Genomic DNA, 27,899 nt, shown 5'->3' with positions numbered 1-27,899 from the left:
TCTGACACAGTCAAGTTCAAATGGAACAAGAGTTCCACTCCCATACAAATTTGCAGTGGATCTGTTTTCCAGAGTCAACTGCACTTCCAGCTGGACTTTTGGCTCAATGCAAGTTCAAAGGATATTTCCATATTCAAAATCCATTTAACTGTACAAGTGAGGAGCATTTAATTAGTCTTCAATTGGAAGTGATTATACCTGCAAAGGAATGATATACCAAAAGGCAAATATCAAGAGTGAATCCAATAGAATTCTTTAAGTACCTTCCAAATGATAAATATGTTCAATTAAAATTATGCAAGTTGAGGACTGATAACAGTATTCGGTAATACCTATCTGCGGGAGGGCATTTCCACAGATGAAATATGTAGAGTCACATTACAAATCAGTATAATAGATGAACACTTGCCATTATTTCAAACCCTGATTAAGTGAAATATTATCCCCTCAAAATAATTCATTTCTTATCATTAGTAGACTTGTATCTCAAAAAAAAATTGTACTAAGTGTTAATGTATATTTTGGATTTCATTAATAAAAAATTAGTGATTTGTTTTCTTTCTAGTTACCCAAGTATTTTAGAGCCTCAATTTTGTCTCTTGGCCCACAAAGTTTGCCAACCCTCAGGCTAGACTAGCGCAGGAGTGTCTTTACATTTAAATACAATTCCAATACTGTGAACATTCCTGTGAACAAATGCTCTTTCTAGCGAACGCATTTTTATATCCCAGCAATACTACCTGGTAATACATAGTCCTTTCCTTGGTTATGATCCCTGTATTCTTTTTAGGTAAATATCCTAAGAAAATAACATGTGGGTCTCTATAAGACTTAAGCAGAGAGGAAACTAGTCATCCTGAATGTCAGCAAAACTTTGTAATTCCACTTACTTGTACTCTTGCAGAAAAATCAGCTTTTTGCTCTACTGATCCAGCTCTATCACAAACACTTTAAATGCTAGACAAAAACAAAAGCACACCAAATAAGGTATTTAGGACTTCCATTTTTACCTGAGTCAAATGTACTCACACTTACTATATAGGATTTCTAGTAACATATTCAGATTTATAAAAGTCCAATAATAATATTTTTGAACTTAAAATAATTAGGTTTGCCTTTTGGCTCTTTTGTTTTTCTCATCAAGATGGTGGCTGCTTATGGATTTTGCCTCTGCAGGATCCGTTCACTCTGTTTTCTGATAATAAAGCCTGTACTTCCTCTTGGTTAATGCCCTTTGTACCTCCTTTCTCAGTCCAATGTGTCCTCTGAAGGTGGGAAAAGAGCATTTCCTTGGCCACAGTAATCGGCTCAGGGATGGGCTTGTGAACCCATGAAGCAATAAATGTCAATCTTAGGATTTTGTTAAGATTGCTGAGAGAAATTGCTCTTTGTTTCGGCTGAGATTATGAAGATGGTAGAAGTCTGAAGCTCCTGGGTGGCCACTTCACTATCACACAGGAGGTGTCCCTGGCAATGAAAACAGCACTGTAGAAAGCAAAACAGACATACAAAGAGAGACAGTGTAGAGTCATCTACACTAGGGTCAACTACATCTGAAGCCAGTCCTACCACTGGACTTTCCAGTTAGATGCGATAACGTGCACCCCTGTTTAAGCCACTTGCAATTCAGAGGGTGCTGGCTGATGCAGCTATGTTGTCATTTGGGCTGAATCTCCATGTTAAATCAGACTTTTCTAGATAGGGCCTTTGGACCATGATGTTTCATCTCCAGATCTTTCTACTGACTGACTGCTGGTGCTCAGTGTGTGCTGCTTTGCCTCATCTTACCTGGAGTTATCTTTCAGTAGCACAGCACCATTAATACCATTTTGGAAAACTCCTTTGAAAGCACCTAGCACAAAGATAAGTTGTGAGATACAGTCACAGATATATGCCCTCCATCTGCAATAATAAAGTCATTCACTTAAAATTGGATTAATAACATTTCATTTCTGTGAACACCCCAGCATGACTTCATTTTTTAAAAGGAATAAAATGATTCTGTTTCTTTTCCTTGCTTTAACAGTGGCATGAGTTTTAATTAATTGCTCTATTAAATGCTTCAGGGAAGTGTAAAAGGCTTTTTCTTGAACTTGGATTAAAGAAAGCTCAGATACTTCCTGGTGTGTACTCCTTACCATGGGGCTCCAACAAAGCAAAATCCAAACAGAAACACAAAACATAAAAGCATACTCCTTGGTCTCTGATTCTCACATAAACAAACCTAAGTGAACCAGATTTTTAAAATTCCTGCCTTACATTATTACATTCCTGCCTTACATTATTACAAGTAGCATCACTTTACCCATGATTAGAGGAAGGGGGGAAAGCAAGTTTAAAAAAACTACCTTTATTTTTTATTTCTTTTTCAGTTACATACTTTTAAACAGGGATGTGTTTCATTATTCAGACATTCAGGCAATGTTGACTTCATTAGTGTTGACAGAAAAGAAGCATAAAAATGCAAAACATTGTTGACTTAACCTGAACATACCTGCATTACCTATTATTGACCAGTTTGTGTTGCCAAAAGACTTATTCCTTGGCATTAAAATGGAGCACTTAAAAATATTGCTAAAAAGCAAATGTCTACACACTGGTCTTTGCAGCAAATAAGGGTATTTATACTTTTAAAATATTTTAAGTCCATAATTGGATTAATATACACACCTTCTTATGTATAAGGAGTTCAGATCATATAAACACTGTACAGTCCAAAAACCCTACTGAGAATAAAACTAAATAGGCTTATGATAAGAAATACAGATATCGCATGTATTTACAAATATCATAGACACACAAATTTGGTCAAATACTGTAAAGAAAGAAGTGGTTTCACATTATAATGGCCAAAACATCCATCTACCTTGCTCAAGGCAAACAAAAATAAAAACTCAGTATGTAACTCCTGTCGTTTAAGATCATGACAGTATACAAACAGAATGGGAAACTGTTGACCAAATTATACAACAAATGTCTTCTAGGCTGAGTGTGGGCCTTTAAAATCTAGAACTTGAAAAGATCATTCAGACGATTCAGAGCGACAATGATAAACAATGTCCTGATCTGCAGTATTCATATGGGCGCCTAATTTATCAAAAACAACACACTGAACTTTTGGCTAATAAGAAAAATAAATTACAAAGTACAATTAAATCCCTGTAAATGCAAAAATGAAGTCAAAAATGTAATTTATTTACTTTAAGTACACATTTTAAATGTTACCTTGAGACAATAAAAATAAATAAGCATGCCTGAAGGCATGTACTGAAAGACAAAGAAAGGGCTGTGTGGAAAGAGTAAGTAACCTTATAAATGAAAGGTGAATATGAGATTTGAAAAACATCATTCTCTTCCTAGCCAGTCTTTTTGTTGTAACTCCTCTTGAAAATTCTGACTAGTAGTAGAATGTGACCAAAGTACACCTGTGTCTTTATGGCTTAAAACAAAGCATACTGAAAAAATGGAATGGGTTTCCTTTTTTACAGAACTGTTACTTTGTTCATATGCAGGCACTTCAAAAGACTATGGAGGCAAAGCACCTGACCCATCCTTTCCAAAATAGTTTTCGATCATCAAAATTATACTAAAAAGTAGGAAATTCCAGAGAACCATCAAAGTTGAATACAAGAGACTAATGTGCACGGGGGCAGGGGGGTGGAGGGGGTGGGAAGTGGGCATTACAGTAACCCAGTTTTTATTACTGGGGGGTGGGGGTGGGGGTCCTTTATTTTATCAAAAAGCAAATAATTAATAAACAGACACCACTGCATGGCACATCCAAAATTTTCCGCTTAAGGGAGAATGTAATCATTCAGCAGTAGGTTTCAGTGGGATCTCCTCAGACTTCAACCTTATACATTGCAATGAGATTCACATTTATTTCTTCTCCTTAGTGTATTAAAAAAAAAAAAAAACTCCAACATATTTTATTTCTCAAAGTATTCATTTCTTGCTGTCTAACATACATTATTATCTGGAAGCATAAAGTTACATTATACAAATATTTTGTGGGTATTTTTTTGTTTTTTTGTTTTTTTTTTTTTTAAAAGCGCTTTTGCCACTTCAGCAACACTGTACTTCACGTGGTGGTGCAACAAAAGCAGAGCTCCTATTTACCACACTAACTTGTGATTCATTTTACCACCGCCATCTGCCAAACCCATAGAGCTTTTTCCTCAGTACCTCTGGGCAGTGACTGTACCACGATTTCACAGAGAGAATGTTAATATGACTCATGAATAGCAGTACCATCAGTAATGCTGAAGTCAATGCAGATGTCACACAAAAAATCAACTTCTCATAAAATAACTTCTTTTACATGTTTGGGCAACTGCGTCTTCTCTGTTGCATTATCCACTGGGGAGAAAAATCCTGCTTGATTCTGCTCTTATAGAGTTATAAAAAAAAAAAAAACAGATTAGGCATATCTAACTGTTTGACACTGAAGATACTGTACTGCTTTCTACAACAGGAGGAGAGCTTCTGAAAAATGTCCTTAGGACTGCATCCATCAGTACCACCTCCTTGGTCCATTCCATTCATTGATGGGCAAAGCACTCATGTTTTGACAAAACTTTAAAGCTTCCATAAAAGTTAAATTAGAAAAAAATATGAATGTAAGACAACCACAAAATGAAGTATGAAAGTATGACATTTTGTTTCTAAGAGTGAGTCCTTGAAAATATATGTGGTCACTACAGAGATGATTTTAATCACAAGACAGCAGATGAACACGTAAGTAACTCCCCATGATCTGTCTGTGTCCAGAGTCATTTGTGACGCTGTATGGTTTTCCTTTTCCTTCGTTTGAAAAAACAGCAGCACCTGCAGATGGAGGGAAACACTTCTTGTATTATAAAGGTACTAAAGGGTCACAAAGTAAAGGCTGAGTTTAGCATATTAATGTAAATGGTCATAAAAAGCAATAAGCTAATGCAAGATACACAGTGAACATGCCCATGAAGCATATATATTAGTGAACCTATGGCAGAGTTATTACTGTTTCATCAACGTGCCTTTTAGGAATAGAGCCAGACTATGCAATGTTACAAGGAGCCACTAAATTGAAAAGGCTTTGCACCAAGACCGAGAAGCTATGGAATTCTGAATGCTCACTGACCCTCCATATTTTATTTTGAATACTCATTAACCTCTGGCAATGAGTGGCATGCTTTTATAAAAGTCATCTTATGCATTCTCTCCCTTTATTCCTCATATCTGTATATGATTGTGAAAGCCACTGTTAGAAAAGTAATAATGATCCTAATACTCAGGATTTTATTTTCACCAAGAATCAGATTCCAAAAATCTCTTTTTAGAAAAAGCCCAGATATACTCTTCAACAAACATTTTCTGCCACATTTACAAACTGGAAGAGAGAAAATACATTAACCAGCATAGTACTCTTTAATTCTCTAAGGGTTAACATGTCAAACTTACCCTAAGTTAATTAAGTAAAAACCATGCTTAACATTTAAAATAGCATAATCAAGGTGATTCAGTTTTGTAGTCTATGAGGGAAGAGCATATTAGGTTTCATTTCCAAGTAAAAAAAATCTAGAGATGATCCCTCAGAGACCTGGTTTTTTCCATAGTAAGTTTTCCTAGTCATGAGGAGACGTAGCACAGGTAACACGTAAAAAGCAATGCTAAGGCTGATACAAACTCATAGTTAGAAGAGAATCATTGAGTAAAAACTAACAAAGAAATACACGCATGCACATAAATATTCTAAAAGTCTGACATTCCCTCAAATAAAGATCTGGCTCTTATCCCCTTCCACACTTAAAGGAAAATCCATCTATTAGAATATCAAGAACACAGGTGACACACAGAGGTTCTCCCCCCCACCCCACTGAAGTCTAGGGTGTGTGCATATGTAAATATGTAAATCCTGTTTTGTAATTAAATTTAAATTGAGTCACGCAGTGGTTCAATCAACAAAATACTGCCAATTCAAAGCTCATATAGAATGAGACCTTATAAAGATGTTCCTCTAATTCTTACCAGCCCACCTGCATAAAAGGATAGTAAATGAATAAATTTCAAGCTAAGCAAAATGAAGACCACCTAGCTTGAAGCGTGCTATCCAGCAAAAGATTGTGGAAGATGAAGTAATTGCTAGATATCTTGTATATCTTTCTGTGAAAGAAATGTAAACAGAAACCCATACTGTTCAGCTAAATTATACAATCTCTCCACCCACATTATTGTTAGTCAAAAATAATTTCAGACCATTTACTGTGATTTATGCCCTATGAAATCACTATGGGGCATTTGGCATAAAACCAAAATACATGATTGGATTTTTTTTAACTTCATTCAAATAGCACATGATTAGACCATGGAGTATGAATAATTTAAACCTGTATATGTTAGCTGGTACAGACTCAACTGGAAATAATGTGCAGTTATGAATCTTTATGAATTTTACTCTTACTGAGGTGACCACCAGAGAAACCAGAAAGAAATTACCCAATCAAAGGCCTCGAAAAGAGCTACCTCTGTAAAAGAAGACTCTAGGTACAAGAGATTTTTCCTGGATTTATAAGATAAGTGAACTTTATTTGTAACTGTCAGCTACCTAAATACTTTCTCAACTCTGTTATATAAATTTTCTAAGATAACACAATGAAACAAGATTATTTAACTCAGATTCTAAGAGATGATAACCATTATTTAAAAAAACTTTCAGTAAAAGACTTAGAAAAGTCATAAAATGTTCATATTGTAAAAAAAAATTTTAATTGGTATTTAGAAGAAACAGATAAAATATTTAGAATATTAAAGAATATGATCACACAAATACATTTCAATGGAAACGTATTATTCAATAGCATTCTATTAATAATGTTCACTGTTCCCAAATACTGTCATTTATTTGTCTTTTCAAACTACAAGTTTTAAAAATTGTTCTGATGAAAAGTATTTTAGTGTTTATTAAAAAAGATTTCCATAAAAGCGTTTTGGAACAGAGAATTTCATGTAATTCATGTTTTTGATCAACAAGTTCCAGATTTTCCACACTTGTATTAGCAATTCACCTTGTCTGACTCATTTTTCTAGTACCATCAATTTGCCTTCCAACTTAAGACAGCCAAGTCCTTCCTATTTCTAAGGTTCTCTTCCCTTTAATTATGTATTATTTAACACAGAAAACCAGCCCAAGCATTTACTTGAGACTAAATAAAATTTTCAAATAAATCATAACCATACAGACCTTTTAAACTGAAACTCAATCTAAAAAAAGATCTATTTGTTAGAAATAAATTCCTCCAAATAGAGTAAGTACATACACCCTTGAAACGGATTTGCCATGGAAGACAACATGCTATTAAACTGACTACCACCAGGGGGCAGCATTACTTTATTCACTAGGAATGTATCTAAATAAAGAGGAGATGCTCTCAAAATAGAAGATAGTTATAAAAGAAGAGAATGATCTTTAACTTGTGGCTAGTTTCTTAAAACATACCAAAACAAATGATTTACAGTCTTTGTGATTAAGAAATTAGGTCTCATATCAGTTGCCTTCTATCTAAAACTGTTGCTCCCACACGGCCACTCTGACATGGCCATTTTACTCCTCTCCGTCCTCAGCACTAATCTGAATTTATGTTATTTACTTACTGATTATCTGCCTCCACATAGAATGCACGCCCACAGATACATCCCACAATTGGTACTCATGTAATATGTACTGAATAAGTGAATGACTTGCCCTATAAATGCCAGTCACGGACTAAGAACCTAGTGAAAATTCTATGGCATGTTCTAAAACTAGAGTCCTTACCCCTGGCCCACAAGCCCTAGTGAAATCTCACAAACTGCAGATTTTAGCGCCTGTGGAAGCTTTCCTGGAGAAAAGTTGTTTGCACCGGATTCTTAGGAGTCTAAACCCAAGAAGCACTGCTCTGCCTACACGCCTAGCCAGGCCTCCCCTCCGGCTGTTCCATTTCCAAGGGGTCCTCATCCCAGAAGCTATGAGGTGAGCACTGGAGATACTGAGCGTCCACTGTGCCATCAACTTACATGAATGCAGATAAATGTGTAAAAAGAAACAATGCAATTTTAACACTAAGGGCAAGTCAAAGGGGAAAAAAGTTATTCGTAACAGGAATTGCAAATGATAGCCAATAGTGCAGAAATTAGCACTGCCGAAGTTCCCGCAGGTGAGGTGAGCAAGTTACTTTGATCACTACATTTCACTAACTGGTCTTAGAAAATTATCCACATCTTTAAAATGTTTAAGCACATTTTTCTCCATGCTGCTCAGTGGCAACATTTTCTCCTACATTAGTCCTCACCTCATTTGAAGCCTCTTCAGATCTAGACTACTGACAGCCCTGGGGAAACAGATTAAGCTTACAGGACATTTAAATCATGTTCTTGTCAATGCTCCTCCTCCTCTTGGCTCTTTTGTGATTATGCCTCCATGGCTCCAGTACGCCGATATGCTCTCACAAGGCAGATGCACACTCCTGACGTAATTCCGCAGCTAGCCTAAAAGCCCTGGAGCCACAGCTCTATTCTTATTTAAATTCTTTGGAAATAAATGCTAAATCATGTTTCTGATGAACTTGAGGAGTGGCACCATAAATACTGTTTAGGCAGTCAACAGGAAATCATAATGGATCAAAGTCCTCAACTACATAGAAAACATACAGGAGAATGGATGAGGCTTTGCTGGTGATACTGCACCATTTCTCCTTCATTTGTCACCTTTTCCTGCCTTGAGGATCGGACTGTCTTCCTGGATGCATGGCACAGACTTCCTTCTCACACAGCTACCTGAAACTGCCACATGAATCTCTTCTGCATCTGAAGCTCCTGTCTATCCTTTCTGCAATGACTCACTGGCTCCACCATCAGGTGACAGACTGTTGGGTACCTGCCTGGCCCTATGTAGGACCCCAGAGCCTGGCCTCTCCTTATCTGCAGAGTATACAGAAAACAGCTTTTTAGATATCTGTATTTAATTATCTAACAAAGGATTTTGCATCCTTCAAATCTATACAAGAAATGTAACTTAAGATGTCTGAATCCCTTGGTGTAAAACATGAAGAGCTGATCAGGTAAGCAAAAAAAGTTTAGATAGAAGCCCAAGGCCATCGACATAACTAACTACTCTAACTGGGAACCTGCAGATCCATCCTTATCTTTAATTTCTTCCTCTCCATCCACATGCAATTAGTCTCTCAAGTCCAAATGACTTTCAAAGTTGTCCCATCCTCTCATGCTGGCTTACTTCCGAACTTCTTGTCTCTGCCACTGCTAAGAGCCTCTTAACAGACGTCCAGGCTAAGTGTCCTCCTTCCTCTCTGCAATGTGCCATCCAAACCGGCCCTCACCCAGAGATGGCCTTGCCTTCTGCCTTTTACATTTCACCAATGGTTCTCCTTGGTCTAAGGCATTAGGTCCACACAGTTCTTACAGTTTGGTTCCAATCTATTTCCACTCTTCCCTTAGTCTCATCTTACATCAAGCTGCCTCTCGAGGGAGAGAGGGAAAAGGATGGATTGATTTAATGTAATCTAAGGAACCCCAGGAATAGACATAAGCCTCAAAAGTGCTGCCAAACTAATTTTTGTAAGGCTCAATCTGATTATACCATTTCTTGGCTTAAAATCCACAGCATGCTTTCTGTGTTGAGAACGGATCATGCGCCCCCCCCCCCCCCAACCTGGCTAGTAAGGCGCTTTGAGATTAGCCACTCAGATAATCTCAGCTCCTGCTGGGATGCATTTGTGCTTACTATACATGAATGGGTTACTCCTCCGACTTGCCCCATTCTTTCCTTGCTCCACATGCTGCTCAGCCACTTCTCTCTGACTCCTGCACTCAACCCTTTGCCAAACCTACTCATCTTCCAGAAAAAAAGCAAATGGGCCCTTACCCATGAAGATGCCTCTGGTCTTCCAGCTGGAAGAGCACATGCCAGTCTCTTAAATCTGGTAACACTGTATCCTAGAAGCTAATCCTGTAATACCTAGTATTAGACCAGTAATTCTCAGTCATGGTTGCTCCTTAGAATCAGCTTACAAGCTTTTTAAAAATACTGTCAACCAGGGGCATCTGGGTGACTCACTCAGTTAAGCATCTGCCTTCAGCTCAGGTCATGATCCCAGGGCCTGGGATCGAGTCCCACATTAGGCTCCCTGCTCAGCTGGGAGTCTGCTTCTTCTCTCCCTCTGCCCTTACTCCACACTTGTGCTCTGTCTCTCTAATAAATAAAGTCTTTACAAAAAAATACTGTCAACCAGATCCTCATCACAGAAGAATTAATTCAAAAACTCTGACAGTGTAACCTAAGCGTTCACATTGTTCTGAAACTCCCCAGATGTTTGTGATTCGAAGTAAGGACTGAGGACAACTAGGTGAAAATTACTGGTGTATTTCCTACCTTTTCTAAGGGAACATAAGGGCCTTGACTTATCTTTGTAATCACCATGTTAGCAAACACACAGTAAATGTTGGAAAAGGGATAGAAATAATAAGAGAAATAATGGTGAAAAAAGATAATTACATACTCCTTAAAAACTCAGTAACTAAACCAAAGGAAGCTTTGGTTTTCCAAAATTCCTGGAAGGAATGATGAGGGTGCTATCACTTTATCACCTGTCTTGAAAAAAAAATTCTCAGCCACAGTGAAGAAGGCAACATCTCATTACTAATAATAAGCCATTATATGCAGGGCAACAGAGTATTTTCCATCATCACTTGGAAATCATATATGGAACCCTATAATGTACTGTTCTAGGAACCCTGAGCCTCTAAAATGCCCAACTTACATTATAATTAATGGGGTGGGGTGAAAGGGGCCTCCGCCAATCACAGTTAAGAAGAGAGGGAGGTGGAAATTTGAAAAGGAATTCTCGGCAGGTTCCTACCAACCTATAAAATGGTGGGAAAACAGAAGCATAAGATGCAATTTAGGAAAAAAACACATTCACAGTCCCTCACCACAGACTAAGAAGGTATGAGGAATGCAAAAACAAACTCACAAGAATGTGAGAGTCACTTGATTAAAGAGAAATCAAATATGACAGGTTACAAGTTTTTAACCAGTGAGGAGGCAGGGAAGTTCGGAGGATTTCTGTAATCCATCTGGACTCAAGCTTTATTGAAATTATGGGTTGCTCTCCATTTTTAAAAAAATAACAGCTCTATTAAAATATAATTCCAATTATTATCAAATTAACACTTTTAAAGTATACAATTCAGGAGTTTTTAATATATTCAAAGAGTTCTGCATCTATCACCACTATCAAACTTGAAACCATTTCCATTGCCTCCAAAAGAAATGACATAATCTAACCTACTAGCAACCCCTCCCACCCTCCCTTCCCTGCCCTAGGCAATCACTGCATTTTTCTTTCTATATTGGCCTATTCTGGACATTGCACATAATCAAAATCATAGAACATGTGGCCTTTTGTGCCTGGCTTCCTTCACTTAGCATCATCATATTTTCTATTTCATTATTTTACACTGTCAACTAATACTCCACTGTACAGATACACCACATTATTTAGTCCTAATTATTTAGAAATAATTCACTGAGGCATAGTGCTTTGGGCACTGTGGATCTGAAGATAAGAGAGGCCTGGCTTTCAAGAAATTCAAGAAGTTTCACAAGAGAGAGCTAACAAGAACAACATACCAGCAGCAGACATAAGGAACCCAGGGAATACAGTGTTCAGAAGGGAAAACGAAGCAGGGCAAGATGGGCAGGAGTCAAACTATGAGAGGTATAAAGGGCCTTGGGCCCTGCCAAGGAACGTGGACTCAAGGCTACAGGCCATGGACAAACCTTTCCTTTGAGGCCTTTCCCACCACACTTGCTTTTTTCTCATCTTCCAACACGTACGGATAGAAACCCAAACCCACAACATATATACACCCACACTCATCCCAACTAAAAAAATGACTACACCATTCTATGAAGCTACCTCCACAAGGCATTTCCTGACCACCCTGTCCGTAAGTAACCTTGTTCCCATAAGCTCTCATAGGTTATTGTATACCTTTTCACGGTAGTTATCAGATACAAATTATTAATGTGTGCTAAAACACCACAATCTGCCTTGCTAGGGTGTCATCTACTTAAGGGCAAGGACAGGTTCAGATTATTTGTAAGATCCAAATGTACAACTGATGACTGAATAAATGGGAAAAGGGAATCCATCTGGCTAAAAAGCAGGTGTCTCAGATAAGTGGAGAGTGAACAGCCAGTCTCAGTGAAGAGTGTGGGCATACAAGTAAAAACAGGAGACATGGCTGAGGAGAACAACAATGGGAGAGGTCACTGGCAGCTGGAAGCGGAAATATAAAGAGGGTAGGGATAGCCACTGAATACTGCCATGGGCAAGACAAAAAAGCAGTGCATTATCACAGTTAATATCCTCAACAATCTATGAAGCAGATAATATGTGCCTCATTTTATAGAGAAAGAAACAAGCATGAGATGAGCAGGTAATTCTAAGTGGCAGGAGCAGGATTCTACGACCCATGTTCAACTGTACAGGATATGCGTCTTCCAATCTGCCACACCACTTCTGTAACTCCACTTGGGAGTATATCAGCAAACATCAACTGCTGTTTTCGTTCTTGATGTAAAAATGCACAAGTACGTAGCTGATTAATTATATCTTCAAATCCACTAAGTCACACTGGCAATAAATTCCATAGTCAAAAGTGATAAAAATAGAAACTTGATTACTGATCTTTAAAAAGAAATATCCACAACTAAAATCTCCTTATCTTGCAACCAGCAAATAAGAATTATTTGGGAATTTATGTAAAGTTCCTTTTGGATAGGGGTAGAATGTTCCAAAATTTATTAATCTAAGCAACTTTCTTTATTCACTCCCAGGCTCACTCAAGATTTGTCCTGAAACTGAGAGGAACATATTAAATGTGGCATTAAAGTACAGGCAAATATAGGAGAAGAGTTTAAATTCAACATAACTTGACTTAATAGGAATTTTTTTTCATAATATCTGCAATTAGCAAGAACTATTTAGATGAGGACTTCCATAACACTGTCTCGCTATAGTTAATCATAAATTTATTAGTGTATCCCATGTGTATTCAATGGCAATACAATTAGTAAATGAAACACTCTTAGTGATACTATTGGGGTGGAAGTGAAGGATATGCTATGTGTACTTAATAATTACCAACAGGAAAAAAGAGAACTTGAAACTCAAAAACTTCCCTTTCCATTTAAAATAGCAAATAAAGCCTCTGTGTTACAAAACAAATGCACAAGCACAAGCAGAGTGGATGTTATTGACTACTCAATTAAAAGTGCCCCCAAATCGATGTCACTTGAAGCAAAAAAAAAAAAAAAAAAAAGTTGCAGCAGGCAAAAGAGCTCCTCAAACAATTATTTCTTGCGTTTTAGTCCTAATGTAAATGACACCAAATATTTTTGAACAACTTTGACCAATTGTAATTTCTATGTTAAAAGATATGTTTTTTTTAAAATGCGAAATGATGCTAATCTTTGAAATTACAGTCCAGGGAGCTATTTCTGCCTGCCTACACTTGAAAACTCACCACATGTTCAACACTTTCTGGCAGCTATACACACACACACACACAAAAAAAAAACAAAAACAAGGAAAAAGAGAGAGAGGGAGAAAGGTCATCAGAAATAGCCCACATTGAAATTTTCACATTGTTTTTCATGCTTATTTTTTTTCCAAGCAGCATTATTATTTACATTCACAGGAAAACTACTTTAAAACTAATATGAACACATGCAGCATACTATAAAATTAGTATTTATTCTTATGCTTACAGCATAAGAGCATCTACCCTATAAAAATAATTTCCATGCATCAATACTCCTAAAAATAAAAAGCCAAAAATATGCTATTAATTCTAAGTAAGAAATTGACCATAGTTTTTAAATATTTTATAAAATATTTACTGGAATAGCATTATTTTAAACTCAGTGATTAAAATAAATAAAAATATCACTTGTTTTGCATGCACCTATTCCCTGAAAAAAATTTCCTGGAAAAATTGTACTGACTATAAATTTCTAACATGCACAGTTGAAGCACAGAAAAGTACTAAAAGAAGTAAAGCAAATACATACTTGGTTTCATCCATCACTTCTACTTCCGTAGGGGCTGTAATGGGTGCATTGGAACGTCCTGCAGTGGGGTCATCTGTGTTTAACTCTCCATTTGTAGAGCTTACAACCTGTCAAAAAGAAGAAGAAAAAAAAAATATATATATATGTATACACATACACACAAACACACACAGTAACAAGTTATATGATAATAAAAACTAAGGCTAAGGTATTTCAATTAGAAAGTTAATATGAAGAACATAAAACAATTAGTATGCAGTTGAGCTGTTCATAACTGAATATAGTAATAAGTCTAATATTTTATTAAAATTCAAGGCCATCCAATATTTGCTTTTTGACATACTTCCTTTCCATCTTGAAATTTGTCTTGTCTCTTTCCCTCTGAGTTGTAAGACTAACTCCTACCTTTGGGTCTGAATCAGCAACCCCAGATGTGCCCATGTCCACTGGCATCTTGCTAATCACAAATTATTTCCTTCGTAAACTTCAGTATTGCTCCTTCTAATAGATCTTTCATTTCAGTGTGTAACGACACTTGGGTGTCTCTTGCATACTGCCAATTCATCTACCCAGGTGTTCACCCCCCCAGATCCAGGAGTCACTGAGAGTCCTCTCTTTTGACTGAAATCTCGCATCAGGGAGGCCTGTTAAATTCTCCCCCAAAACACATCCCCAATCTAATTAGTTCTCCCCACCTCTATTACTATCAGGACTTTAGTTCAAGCCACCATGATCTCTTGTGTGAAGAAGAGCAACAAGCTATTAACTGGTCTCCTGCTTTTACCTACCCCCACCCTCCATTAATGTACTGTCTATACAACAATCAGAGTGCTCATTTGAAGACAGAAATTAGATCATGTACAATTAACCTGCTTAAATCTCTTCAAGTACCAACTTCCTATTTCACTTAAAATAAAGATTCGTATTCTTTACCTTAATTAACAAAGCCCCACAACATCTGAATCCTGCCTACCTCTCTGATCTCATACTACTTTCCCCCTTATTCACTAGCCTCCATCCAGTATGTCAAACTTATTCCCACCTTAAGGCTTTGGCATTATCTATTTTTGATGCCTTCCTGCTTATTGGTCATATTCTCATCTTTCAGATTCTTAGAGAACATCCCTAAAGCAGCCCTTTTCTATCATACAATCTAAGACTTCCATACAGACACACTATCTCATGTTATACTCTACTATTAACTCTGTATAGCGTTTATCCAGATAGATATTTTTCGGATTATGTTTCTTAACACCCATTCCCACTGCCTCCTGCTCCATGACAGCAAAAACTTTGTCCCGTTGCTTACTATATCTCCCCACTACACCTAGCACAGAACAATCAATAAATATTTGTTGAAATAAATAAATGCATGCATGAATGAAATCCTAAAACAAAATAAAAATCATAGCAAAATTCCCACATTCTCCCAAATCCTCTTGGTCCTATAGTCACCTTTATAGGACCTATTTCTTGCTTTCCCCTCAACTTCTTCAAAACAATAGTCTTAACTTACCACTTCCATTTTTATAAAATTTTCCACTCATTTATTCCTTAACTCCTTGCAATCTATACTCTACAGCTACATCAGATTTCTAGTAAAAGCACTCTCGCAGGTTACCAATGACTCCTAGAAAAATATATTGGTGGCCTTTGTTCAGTCCTCATTTTCCTATACATTTCTGTATCACTTAGCACTAGCTGATACTCTGGAGTAGATGGGTCCAGAAACAAAGCCTGGCTTTAACATTCACCCACTATGTGACCTGGGAAAGATAGCTCATCATGCTAAACCACAGATATGAAATGGGAAACAACAGTATCCATTTAACAAAATTGATAGGAAGAAATGGAATCAATGCGTAAAGGGCAGTGACAGGCATATTTTAAGAGCTCCATGAATGGTGGCCCTTGTTCCTCAGCCAGTTTGCCGGCATTCGTGGCTTCAGCCACAACCACAAAGTAAAGGACTCACTGAGCGCAACTGCTTGCCCACATGTTCACTTACACCACATGTGGTACCTCAAATTCAGTACTTCCAAAATGAAATTCCTCATACTCCTCTTAAATGTGTCACTCCTCCTATCCAGAGTTCCAATTTTTAGTAAACCCTACCTTCTTCTCAGACCTCCAGGCTCAAAATACCAATCACTTCTGCTGCTTCCCCTATTAGAGCTTGTTATAAGGGGTAAAACATGCTAATATAGCAAAGGCCTGGACAGCAGACTGACATCTGACTACCAGATTTAATTAACAGGGTCCATTTACAGAGGCCCATTTTACTGAAACTTAACTAATTCTCGGGTTTTTACCGAGACCACAATGTGCCAGGCACTCTTCCAGGAACTTGGAAAACACAAGAAAAACAACCTTGCCCTCCTCAACCTGATAGTCCAGGGCATAGCAACAGGACTCTCGCCCTCACAACTCCCAGAGAAGTCACTAGAAGTCAACCAACAAACCTAGATGAATAGAGGATTATGGAGGCTGAGTTTCCTGTATGGTAATATAGACCAAGTACTTAGAAACGAACACTGCATTTGTGCCCAGAGTTGAAAACACACAAAATGCCTTGATCATTGTTAGTGACAACCAACTGAAGGAAAGGAACACCCCTGTGCCTCAGTCTGCCACTCTGCTCTGGGGCACCCACTTCTTTCTGGCATTCTATTGAGCTCCATGTCAATTTTTTCTCTTTATTTCTCCCTCTTTCTGAAAACATTCAACAATCATTATTTGTTCTAATTATCAAACATAATTTGGTTCTTTATTCTTAATTTTTAAGATGTCAGAGCTCCTAGGCTGAACTGGAAAAGAAAGCAGGATTCTTATCTTATACTTTTGTATTCGCCACTATCTGTAATTAGCAGAATGCCTTGCATGAAGAAGATAAACAGTTTACTCAACAATTTCCATTGCTCTTCCCTCAACATCATATTCACAGGTTTCTTTTCCTCCTTTGTGTTCACTGGCCTAAGACAGCTGGAGGGCATGCATCTCAAACTACAGGCAGCTCCTCGAATGTGTCCTCCCTTCCTTTAAACAGTATCATTGAAAACTGATAACTCAGGTAGTCTAAATTTCCAGCAAGAGCAACAGTATGAACATGGTAATTATATAATATGACTTACTTCAGTTCACACAAAGTCATGCCTGACTTTAAAAAGCTTTTAGAGAAATGTTTCAAATCTCATTCCACCTGGTTGACCACAACCAGACAAGAAGGAAATAACATTGTCATTTATATATTTTTTTAATGTAATGTTTTTTTCCTTTCCCCGATTCCTTAACTCTTTGAGTTAAGGCTAATATCCAGGCTAAGAATAGAATCAATGTGGTAATAGAGTTCTCCTATAAAAGCAGCCTACTTAACACTGGTGACATGAGAGTATATCAGGGCATTAAATTTGTTTTCATTTAAGGAAATTAGTGTCTTTTTGTAAAGGCATTTTACAAAGAAAAAAACAAAGACATAATATTATAAACAGCCTTTATATCCCTATAAACCTAAATCATCCAATATGCACAAATTATTTTTATAAACCAAATTCTGAAGGATTCCATTTAGGTAACATTTCTAGAATTATAACTTGAAGTAGAACATGGGAGTCTCTGCGATATTAGTGTTCATCAGCCGATTTTTGTAATGAAAGTATATCTAAAAGTGACAGCTGCTTTTAGGTTTGATACTTAAAAAAATAAGTCAGTTGTTTTTAGGGTTTTTTCTTCTTGTTGTTCTTAAAGAAGTTTTCTGTGATATTCCTGCTTTAATAAGAAACCTAGTACAGTTCTTATTTTAAGCGGTTACAAAAAAATAAAACAAAAAAACATCCAGATGTGGCGTTACTGCTAGAGTATCCAACTTTAAGAGAAGAGGGTGTGGAAATAGCCTGCAGGTAAGAATAGGAGACAAATGATGGTTCACTTGATGGCTGCCTGGCCATATCTAATTCCAAAAGAAGTCATTCTCATAGACTTTTGAGTACAAGGATAATACACAGTATCTTTGTAGTCAATGATTTTATAAGGCAAATTAATTTACTCTCCAAATACAAGGAATTCATATAAATCAGTTATATTACCACCTTCCTAATTTCTACTGAGTTATTGTAAGGATAATACCACGTGTGCAGTAGAGGTTCACCATCTTCATTAACCAGATCTTCTTCTAACCAATAAATATATTAGACATATCAAAATGTTATATACCTTACTGATGCCCTAAGTTTTCTCCAACAGCCATCTATAAGAAAGCACACTAATAAATGAAATATTGTTAAGAGTAATTTCCCAAGAGTTTTCTGGAACTATATGCTAAGGTTCACACATACTACATGAAACCAACTTTCTTATATATTCTAAAACCTAGAGCTAGAGTTTTAACTTAATATTCCAACAGATGACTCAAAACCACATTGACATTCTCACTGATTTTCAGCAAAGATAAGCTAAAATGGATTTTCAATTTAATGTTCACATATAGAAGTACCAAGCTGAGCACTATGAGTATTCCAGTTTTTCAAGATGTTACTGTAAAAGAATAAGAAAATAAACCAGTAATGCTCATTTAGCCAAATGAACACCCAGATGAGGCGTTTCTTAAGCTAACCTGACAGAGCTGAGCTGGAAATTATTTACCTGCTAATGGCACACAAACACTCCTTGCACAAACTATCTTGTACATATTACAGCACCCTGGAAACAGGAGGGAAAGACACAACTGTACTCATCACTGAATTCTCCTACTGGTTAGTACCTGTGTATTTTCAAAGATGTGAGAGAGAAAAGTGAAGGCAGTGCCTGGCAGTGTTTTAGAAAAGAGGAGTGCTAACGACAAGCACAATGGAGGACTGGGTGAGGTGTGGCACCTACTACTCCTCTGACTTCTAACCAGGCGTGTTTCCTTACCATTTTGAAATACATCTGTCTCATTCTGTTCTGCTATCCTCACCTGTATTTGTATGTCTCAAGTTACAGGGACTCAAACAGCAGAGGGTCCAGCACAAGAATTAATGTTAGTTCTTCATTCCCATGCACAGCACCCAGCTGCACAAGACAGTGGCAACATTTGTGGGTCTGCCCTTTCCCCCCAGATGCTCAGACTCAAGTGTTCCTTTAACTGCAACCAGAGGCTGGACAACTAGAGAAGATGTCCAAACGATCGGGACCCACACCACCTCACGGGAAGCAGTCTTCCAGAAGTGCCTTTAACATCTATCTTCCTCCCTCTGCTAAAAAACTGCCTCTCCGCGTCCCGGGGCAGGGCTTCTGGGTGGCCAAGAACGCAAGGGAACTGTGCTCCAGCGAAAGGCACAGTCCCCCATGGGATTCGAGATGAGCACTACCAGTTGTCAGCTATGCATTTAAAACCTCATTTTGGAGATCCTGGCTTGCCAGGTAGAGACACATCATAGAAGGATAAGTGACATTAACCTTCCCCTTGGTCCTGACACCAAACTAAATTCTTCCTTCTAATTATCAGGCAAATCCTCCCATTTCTCTTCATCTTGGCTACCCATCACTTTCCCTCAGCTAGACTTCTGAGAGCTGTGTTCCTGCCTCAGACTCGTTCTCCCTTCAGTCTGGTCTCCAGCAAAAGTCATCCTTAGGAAAAACACTAACAGAGTTACCTCACTTGTCTAATTCTCTTTACGGCTACCCAATATCCTCAAATCAAGTCCAAATTTAATAACGAGACCTGTTAAGTCCTTCACAATTTGCCTGCTGCCTACCTCTCAGTCTCATTTCTACATACATAAACACACACACACACACACACACACACACACACACACACCAGCTTGGCTGGACTGGAGTCCATTGCTCAGGAGGTCTCTCTCTCTCTCCTCTGCCACCTTATGGGTGCTGTCTTCTTGCCTGGGATAGTCCTCTCTAGACCCCTTTCGCCTACTAACTTCTACTGATTCTTCACTTTAAAAACAGGTAAAAAAACAGAATACAAAAAAAGACACCACTATTTCCAGGAAATCTTAACCCACTAAATCCCGGTTAGGTGCTTCTCTACACATTCTCATAGCATGCTATATTTTCTCCACTGACCACACTGACTGTTTAATTAACCTTCCCCACCAGCTAAAAGTTCCTTGGGGACAGACACCCTATCCTTGTTATTCTTCTTTTATTCAAAGACACCACTACAGTGCCTAGCACTTCCTAGTAGACATGTATATAAATTTGCTGAATAATGACTGGCCAAGAAACTGAAAGTGCTAGGTCTAAGTTTCTCAGCCATATTTATTACCAAGGATTCTAAAGGCAGCAGAGAAGAACACACCTGGATGCCTTGGGAGCTTTTCCAAAATACATACAAGCTATGAACAAATTCAAAATTAGGTCTTCATATATCTGAATATAATTTTCAATCTCTTGAGTGGAAAAAGTTTATCAAGCATGTAGCAAGATCCTTCCCATCAGTGAATTAACATAATTACACTAAAGATATAGCATAAAATTAGATAAATTCCAATTTGACAATGCTTTCTTTGGGTAGTACCACTAGACTTCACTTCCCAGAGACTAATCAAGTTTCTTAATCTGAAAAAGAATCAATTATTCTAGCATTCAGTACTTCATAAGTCCTACCTTCTATGCTCAATACTTTTTAAATTAAGTTCTCATGACAAAACCATGAGGTAGAGGTATTATCAATATTTCCATTCTACTGATGAATAATCAATCTAAGGCATAGAATCTAAACTCAATTCAACTCTAGGGTTTGTGCTCTTAAACACAAGGGAATCAACTTGGCAACCTATGTGTCCGATATGTAATACATATAGTAATTCTAAGGGGGAAAAAAGGAGTTCAAATTTAGACTCTACCAATCAGTTCCTATTAAAAGCACATCTGAAATAATGAATATTTAAGGATCCTTCTGTAAGTCAAAACAACAGGAGATTTCATCTTGCACGTCAACTGGAAGCAGACTGGAATGGCTTTGTGGTGCCACAGTGAGAGCAATTCTGAGTTCCAGGAACACAGGGCAGTGACGGATGAGGGACGAATGCCATAGGCCTCAAATGGCTCATTTGAGGTAACTCCTGATTCTGCTCCCAAATACCCTAAATCTGCACCATATCTATTTATCATCAGACAGCTATCAAGTTACTATGGTAATGTCTTTCATGAGAAACTATTCGATAACAGGACCTTAGTATTTGCTGAAAGCAAGTTTTTAAATTGCCAAATACAGTCTTTGTACCTCCTGCAAAGTCAACACTAGAAACTGTAGCATAACAATCATCACAAAGAATCTCAAGACAAACTATTCTTACACTTTTGTATTCATAAAAAGGTTTTCTCTTTATCTCTTCCCTTTATCAGACGAGAACAACTGAATACAGTTTCCCTTCCTTTGTTCAGAATCAAATGGAGGATTCATTTATTAGAATAATCACATTAGCTTAGATTTTAGTAACTTTTCTTTTTTTTTTAAGATTTTATTTATTTATTCATGAGAGACACAGAGAGAGGCAGAGACATAGGCAGAGGGAGAAGCAGGCTCCATGCAAGGAGTCTAATGTAGGACTTGATCCTGGGACTCCAGGATCACACCCTGGGTCAAAGGCAGACGCTCAATCACTGAGCCACCCAGGCATCCCTAGTAACTTTTCTCTCCTCTTCTTATTACTAGTTTTAAACGACAATTTTATTAGTCCAATTATTCAAGTGCCATACTGTAACTTTTCGAACTTTTTAAGTGGGTAGGCTATAAAGCATAAATGAAGTCAATATTTTAGGACAGAACAAGATTGAGGCATGAGCCTACTTACATTGCCAGTCAATTTTTCACAGAGGTCAAACTTGCTTAATGTCCATCATGTCAGGTTAGTTGATGGTGTAAAATATATTCAGGAAGTCAATGAAAATAATGTAAATTTTTTTTTGCTTGTGTATTACTAGAATTCTACTACGTAAAACTGATCGTGTATTGAATATTAGAATGAAGCCAGATGTAGTCTCCGTAGGCAGAGCAGTGTTAAAGGGATGGTGAGAAAGGAAGTAAGTGGAAACATCTCTTTGGGAACATACAAAAAAAGAGAACATACAATACTACAGTGATGAGCCAAATCATCAAACTCATTCACCCTGTGATGGTCTGGAGATCCCATGAGCCACCTTTGGGAATCCCACAGGGTAAGAGGAAGCTAAGAAAATGCACATTTGTGGTATGACACAGAAGGGGCCAGAAAGCTTTTAATAGTATTGTAACTGCTGCAGATATCAGTGACCACTGAGCAAAACACCTGCTATCATAACATATGACACTTAGAAACGTGTAAACGTATACAGACAAACATACCATCCAGTTTGTGTTATGAAACTAAATATAACTTGTTCCATTAGCTATTCCAAGGGTATGAATTGGGGTCATAAAAATTTTTTTAAATCTTAAAATTCAGGCACCCTTGCTTCTGAGTCCTCTTCAAATACTTGCATTACACAGGACTGAAAGGTCCACAGACGACAAAGTTCTATAAAAATATTTGGTTACATAATTTAAATTACCTCTAAAGTTTAAAGGATGAGAAAAACATGAGCACCCATAAGATTTAATCAAGAACTGATTTTTAGAATTCAAATGAAGAAAGAAGAAAATCTATGGGCAGATATCCAATAGACTAAATATATATACACATTCACTAAGAAAAATGCAAACTTAGTAAAACATAATGGAAAATTATTCAAATGGAATTATGTAGAGGAAAAAAATCAAAACTTTTAAAGAAAGTTCTAAATTAAAATGGATGCAGATAATATTTATTATCTCAATTACTTTAAACTGGCATTTAAATTACCTGAAGTGAGCATTTTAAAAGAAGTAAGAGACTTAGTAACCTTCCCCTTTCTATAATTCACATAAAAGATGAAATCAGGGGGCATGTGAGGGCAAGATAAGTTATTTCTAAGGGTACAGAAAAGGGGAGGGAGGAACACACTTCAAAAAAAAGGACTGCTTTAAATTTTTAGAAATATCCAGGAAATTGAGGAGAGTAACAAATCCTCATTCTTGAAATTATTTTCTCCACCTGATATTTTCTAGAAACAAAATATACCATTGTAACAATAAGGGTCATGTTTATTGGATCAATTAATCTGAAAGTATATTCTGTGTACAAAGGATAAAAAATTTCCTATCTATTTTCAAGCTTAAAGAAGGCAAAAATCAATGAAAGGGAAAAGATATAAAAGTGTTCCATTACAGCATTAAAGAAGACTGAACTTATTATTGGAAAATCAAGCTTAACACATATTTCAATTAATACAGTTTGTTTTTCTAACCTGTTTTGAGTATGAGTTACTTAAATATTTTTGCATATACTTGCAAAAATGAACAAAGACAAAATCGTAGTATCCCTGGTGGTCTTTCTAGACCATGTTAATTTTGCTTTTTGGTTAAATACAAAGGTAGAGAATTATGGAGAGTTCAGTAACAAGTTTTTCATTAGGATATGAAGTCATGCCATGAGTTCCAAAAAAGGGTTAGTTGTATAAATTTGGGAAATAATCACTCATGCAAAAATCAGAAAATACCTGTACCGAGCCACCATGTCTGTCTGCTGCAAGGTGAGCTCTCAAATGGTGGGGATTTGCCTGCTGGGAGTCCCAAGCTGCCCTGTGGTCTGCCGACTGCCATTTATTTAATGCATGTGGCATGCATGGAAGAAGAAAAACCCAATATGTTAAACATCTCATCCTTATAATATAGAAAACAAACGTATAAAAGGAAATTTAAAATACCCTTGCTACTCTGAATCACAGATGCAGTTATCTTTGCATACTGGATGTGGAGAAGTTTTTATTACATGGCTACCATTAGGTAATGATCAACCATAAAAGTAAAACAGAATCATAGAGTTTAGAAGTATAAGGGCTTTAGATATCCTATTCCACCCTCCAATTTTATAAATGAAGTGAACAAAAAACCAGGGAGGTAAAAATCATGTGTCCAAGAAAGCATTCCAAATAAATCACAGAAGTACTAAAATTCTATCCACTATATTTTCTTACAGTAGAGGTCCCCCTTGGTTTTCTAATGAGGACTTACTTCTAGCACTGTTAAAAAGATAGTCTTTATAAATAGCTGTATGTAGATCCTAGAAAACTTTTTTCTCTTGCTTAGTACTGTGTTTCTGATTGTGAGGTTAATATGAAAAAAACAGAAAAGTTCTTTGAAAAGTGACAAGTGTTATACAGAAGAACACTATGAGGATATGATAGGCAATTTTTTTTTTTTATTCAGTGACAGTCCTACTTTATATGAATCCCTTTGTTTCCCTGACCTCTTTTTATCTAGTTCAAATTAAGGAACCCATTCCCATGATAGACTGATATCTAGATGCTTTTACATGACTTGGCAACACTGCATGGCAATAACCACAAACTAATAATAATATACTAACAGAATTAGAAGTAGCTGCTTAAGAGGGGTCAATATGTATGTTTCAGGAAAATGTGGTCAGCGCTAATAAAAAGATGGGAAAGGAATACAATAGTTAACATTGTTTTATAATTACATGTTTGGTTCTCCATCAGCTGCTTTCCATGTGTTACCTCATTTTGAGATAGATAGTATCATTCTCATTTCAATGACGAAGAGACTGAGACTTTAAATACTTGCCTAAGGTCAAAGAAATTGTAAGAAATACAGGAGGGATTGAAACTCAAGAGCCTACTACTCGGCCAGTAGTACTACCTAGCTCCTTAATATAATGATATATGTTTAAAGTCTTCAGTGCTCTTTTCTTTATTTCTTTTTCAAACTAAGAAAAACTTGCCATAAAAAAAAAAAAAAAAAACCTTGTCACAAAGTGCCAAGTATATTGAGCCCTTGGGAGCCTGAACCTATCAGTGGCCAGAGCAAGCCTAGGAGAGAAGAGATGTTAGGTCCAAGTAGGCACAATGAATAAATGTTATGGCACTAAGCTTCCCTAATTAAACTGTACAATGCAAACTTACGTAAGAAGTATGAAGGGACATGAAGTCTACCATCAAAACAATTACCACAGTTCTAGGTTTTTTCATTAAACCTTCTGTGTTCATGACCAGAATTTAGCAGGTATATACCTTAAACTAAGATAAATTAGATGAGATTAAATCTAAAAAAGACAAAAGAATGAAAATGATGCTAAAATGGAGACAAATACCTAAATACTACCTAGAACAAGAGGTAACATTTAAGGGTCATGGACCTCGTAAAGAAGATAGGAACAGTTCTCCAGCCTCTCCTCAGAATCAATAGTTACATGTACACCTAACACCTTCTCTGAAATGTCAGGAGATCCCGACTTCAACCATCAACTCTAAATTACAAATTGTTTCTCTGGGGACATTACATTTCAGTCATTTAACTACATGTTCTTTTACGACTATCAACTTCGAGTATCTCATACAACTGAAACGTTTACTGTTTCACAGATGTTTAGGGAAAGTTTCGAGATATATAACTTGTTTATTATAATAACAGCCTGCATACCCAAGTTTCAAGTTTAATACATAAGCTACCCTAAAGGGTTTCCTGGGGAAAGAAACACACACACAAAAGAAAATAAAAATCGACTCCCTGCATCTACTGCAACAAGGACAACACAAATAAAATATGATTCTCGCCCTCAGTGAGCTCACAATCTAGCTAGGAAGACAAGTCTGAAACAGGTAGAAAGTTCAACCTGAAGAGATTTGAATTATAATAGAATTCAACATTAAAAGAAGAGTTTCACTTATTATAATACCTAACAGCTACAGAGAACATGAATTATTGATCTTCATCCAATTGAGAAATTATTCTGACTTATAAAACACAAACTCCAAGTCTTGCCTTGGAGCCATTTCTTTCTATATGCAGAAAGAGTATTATCAGAGTATTTAAACTGTCAAGGAGTAATAATTTATATTTGAAGAAATTTATGTATAAGATCCTTTATTGTCCCAATTTTTCTAAGGCAAAATTCTAAAACTATTCTGTTTTAAATGGCTGTACTTTAAAGCACAATATTGTTAAATATCCCCCAAACGGAGTATTTTATTTTGCTATGATTTTTTAGTGTGTTGTGTTCTTTCCTTTGATTTTCATCTCATTTAACTCATTTGAACTCTGGTGGGATAAATTATACAAGAGTAAAAAAGGACAGCACATTATATATCCCCAGAAAGGGTTGTAAGTGAAAATTTTAAAGACCCTATTTAACTCCCAATCAGCAAAACATTTTATGTCAAAGATACATTAAATCAAGCTTATTACAAAACAGAAAAAAGTGAGAACATCACTCAAAAATTTCAACAGCTTTCAATTACCCTACCCGACTCTACTGTCAATTTAGCTGCTATGCTTTGCCTCAAACCTACTCTGCTCAAAGCAAACTGAAATGCTCACTATTCCTCAAACTCTACATTTTTAAACTTCTTCATACTGTTCTCTCTCCCCAAAATGCCCTTATTCTTTCATCTGCCTTTAAAAATTTCAATTCATCAGGCTCATTTCAAAAGCCACCTTCTCCATAAACTCTTTGTAGATCCCCCGTATTTCAATGATCTTCCGTGGCACTTTATTAATATGTTTCATGTGAGAGAGCTTACACTGTTCAGTGATGTACTTGTGAGTTTATCATAATGATCACAGTAACAGTAACACGAGCCATGAGACCTGAGATTTAGTGCATACTTATAGGAATTAACAAGGGATATTTCTGTTTCACAGATGAGAGAACTTAGGTTTTGAAAGATAAAGTATTTTGTCCAGGATCGAGTCATATCCAGGTATGTCTGATTTCAGAGACTGAGTGAGCTCATAGCCACTCATTACAAAATAATTTCTTACAGGTGTTTTCCTTATTTGTTGCATTTCTGCGACCTGTAGAATAGTAGCTTTCAAAAAGCAGAAACTCAGCAAAAAATGTATTGAGCTAAATTAAACTACAGTTAGAAAGATCAACTCCTATTATAATTTATTCCAATAGGATATCCAATTACTTCCATTCTAAGAGAATATCAAATGTTGCTCAAAGTTTATGCTAATTTATACCACTAATGAGAAATTTATTAAACATGTTCTTGTGATTTTTAAACTTCGTAAAGAATGAAAATTAGGGGGAAATGGTTTATTTGTTGCAAATCTATGCATTTTCAATCCTTAATATGCATGTGCATATAATCTGTTTTATGTATTAAAAAATGTATTTTGATCCTTCAATATCTATCTACATGTGTATGTATGTGATCACATAACACACGGGCGCACATGTACACACACCTGTAAAGCTATCATCTGGGCATGGTAAAATACCGGATTTACTTTTAAACTGTCAGAAGGTAATACAGAAGCAAATAAGACATTTCACATCTGAAAGGGCAGCAAACCTGGTTTTTGGATTGTTGCATCTTATCTCTGTGTTGATGTGCTTCTCTGTTTGATGACAGAGCAGGATCTTGCTGAACTGCACCCACTGGAGTAGGCTACAATACAATAATTAGCATCAATACATTCTATTTTAGAAGTCTTATTTAAAATAATTTAGCTGCTTCCTGGAATCAAGGAAATAATAAAGGACACTTAAAGTGAAGCCTACAAAAAGATATCAACTCAAAGTATATCATTAAAAATAACAAGTTAAAACAAAAGAATGTAGCTACTTTTTATACTGTTTTCAAAATATTTAAATATTTTATTAAGTATTCACTTTTACATCAATAAAATACTTTCTAATGCTATCTTTACTTTCAGGTTGCTTTCTCATATGAAAGTGTATTTATTTATGTCTCATTTTTA

General features: G+C 36.6%; 1 protein-coding gene across 14 annotated transcripts in view; it reads right to left on the bottom strand.

Moving 5' to 3' along the window:
- Positions 1-2,334: 2,334 nt before the first annotated feature.
- CSNK1G3 (casein kinase 1 gamma 3) overlaps positions 2,335-27,899 on the bottom strand; it is a 107,802-nt gene continuing 82,237 nt past the window's right edge. For 8 of the 14 annotated variants that reach the window (XM_025433383.3, XM_025433382.3, XM_025433387.3 and 5 more), the window contains 5 exons: positions 27,491-27,586; positions 23,669-23,764; positions 14,114-14,220; positions 13,567-13,590; positions 2,335-4,827 (listed from right to left, as the gene is read on the bottom strand). In XM_025433383.3, the coding sequence (XP_025289168.1) occupies positions 4,773-4,827; positions 13,567-13,590; positions 14,114-14,220; positions 23,669-23,764; positions 27,491-27,586 (378 nt within the window). In that variant the 3' untranslated portion in view covers positions 2,335-4,772. The remainder of the gene's footprint in view (positions 4,828-13,566; positions 13,591-14,113; positions 14,221-23,668; positions 23,765-27,490; positions 27,587-27,899) is intronic. The other 6 variants (XM_049116009.1, XM_025433394.3, XM_025433390.3 and 3 more) reach the window with 3 other exon arrangements.

Source organism: Canis lupus, chromosome 11 (assembly GCF_003254725.2).
Source record: "Canis lupus dingo isolate Sandy chromosome 11, ASM325472v2, whole genome shotgun sequence".
In the NCBI taxonomy this organism is placed as follows: domain Eukaryota; kingdom Metazoa; phylum Chordata; class Mammalia; order Carnivora; family Canidae; genus Canis; species Canis lupus.
Note: the sequence above shows the minus strand (reverse complement) of the source record. Positions and strands in the feature narration are given on the sequence as shown.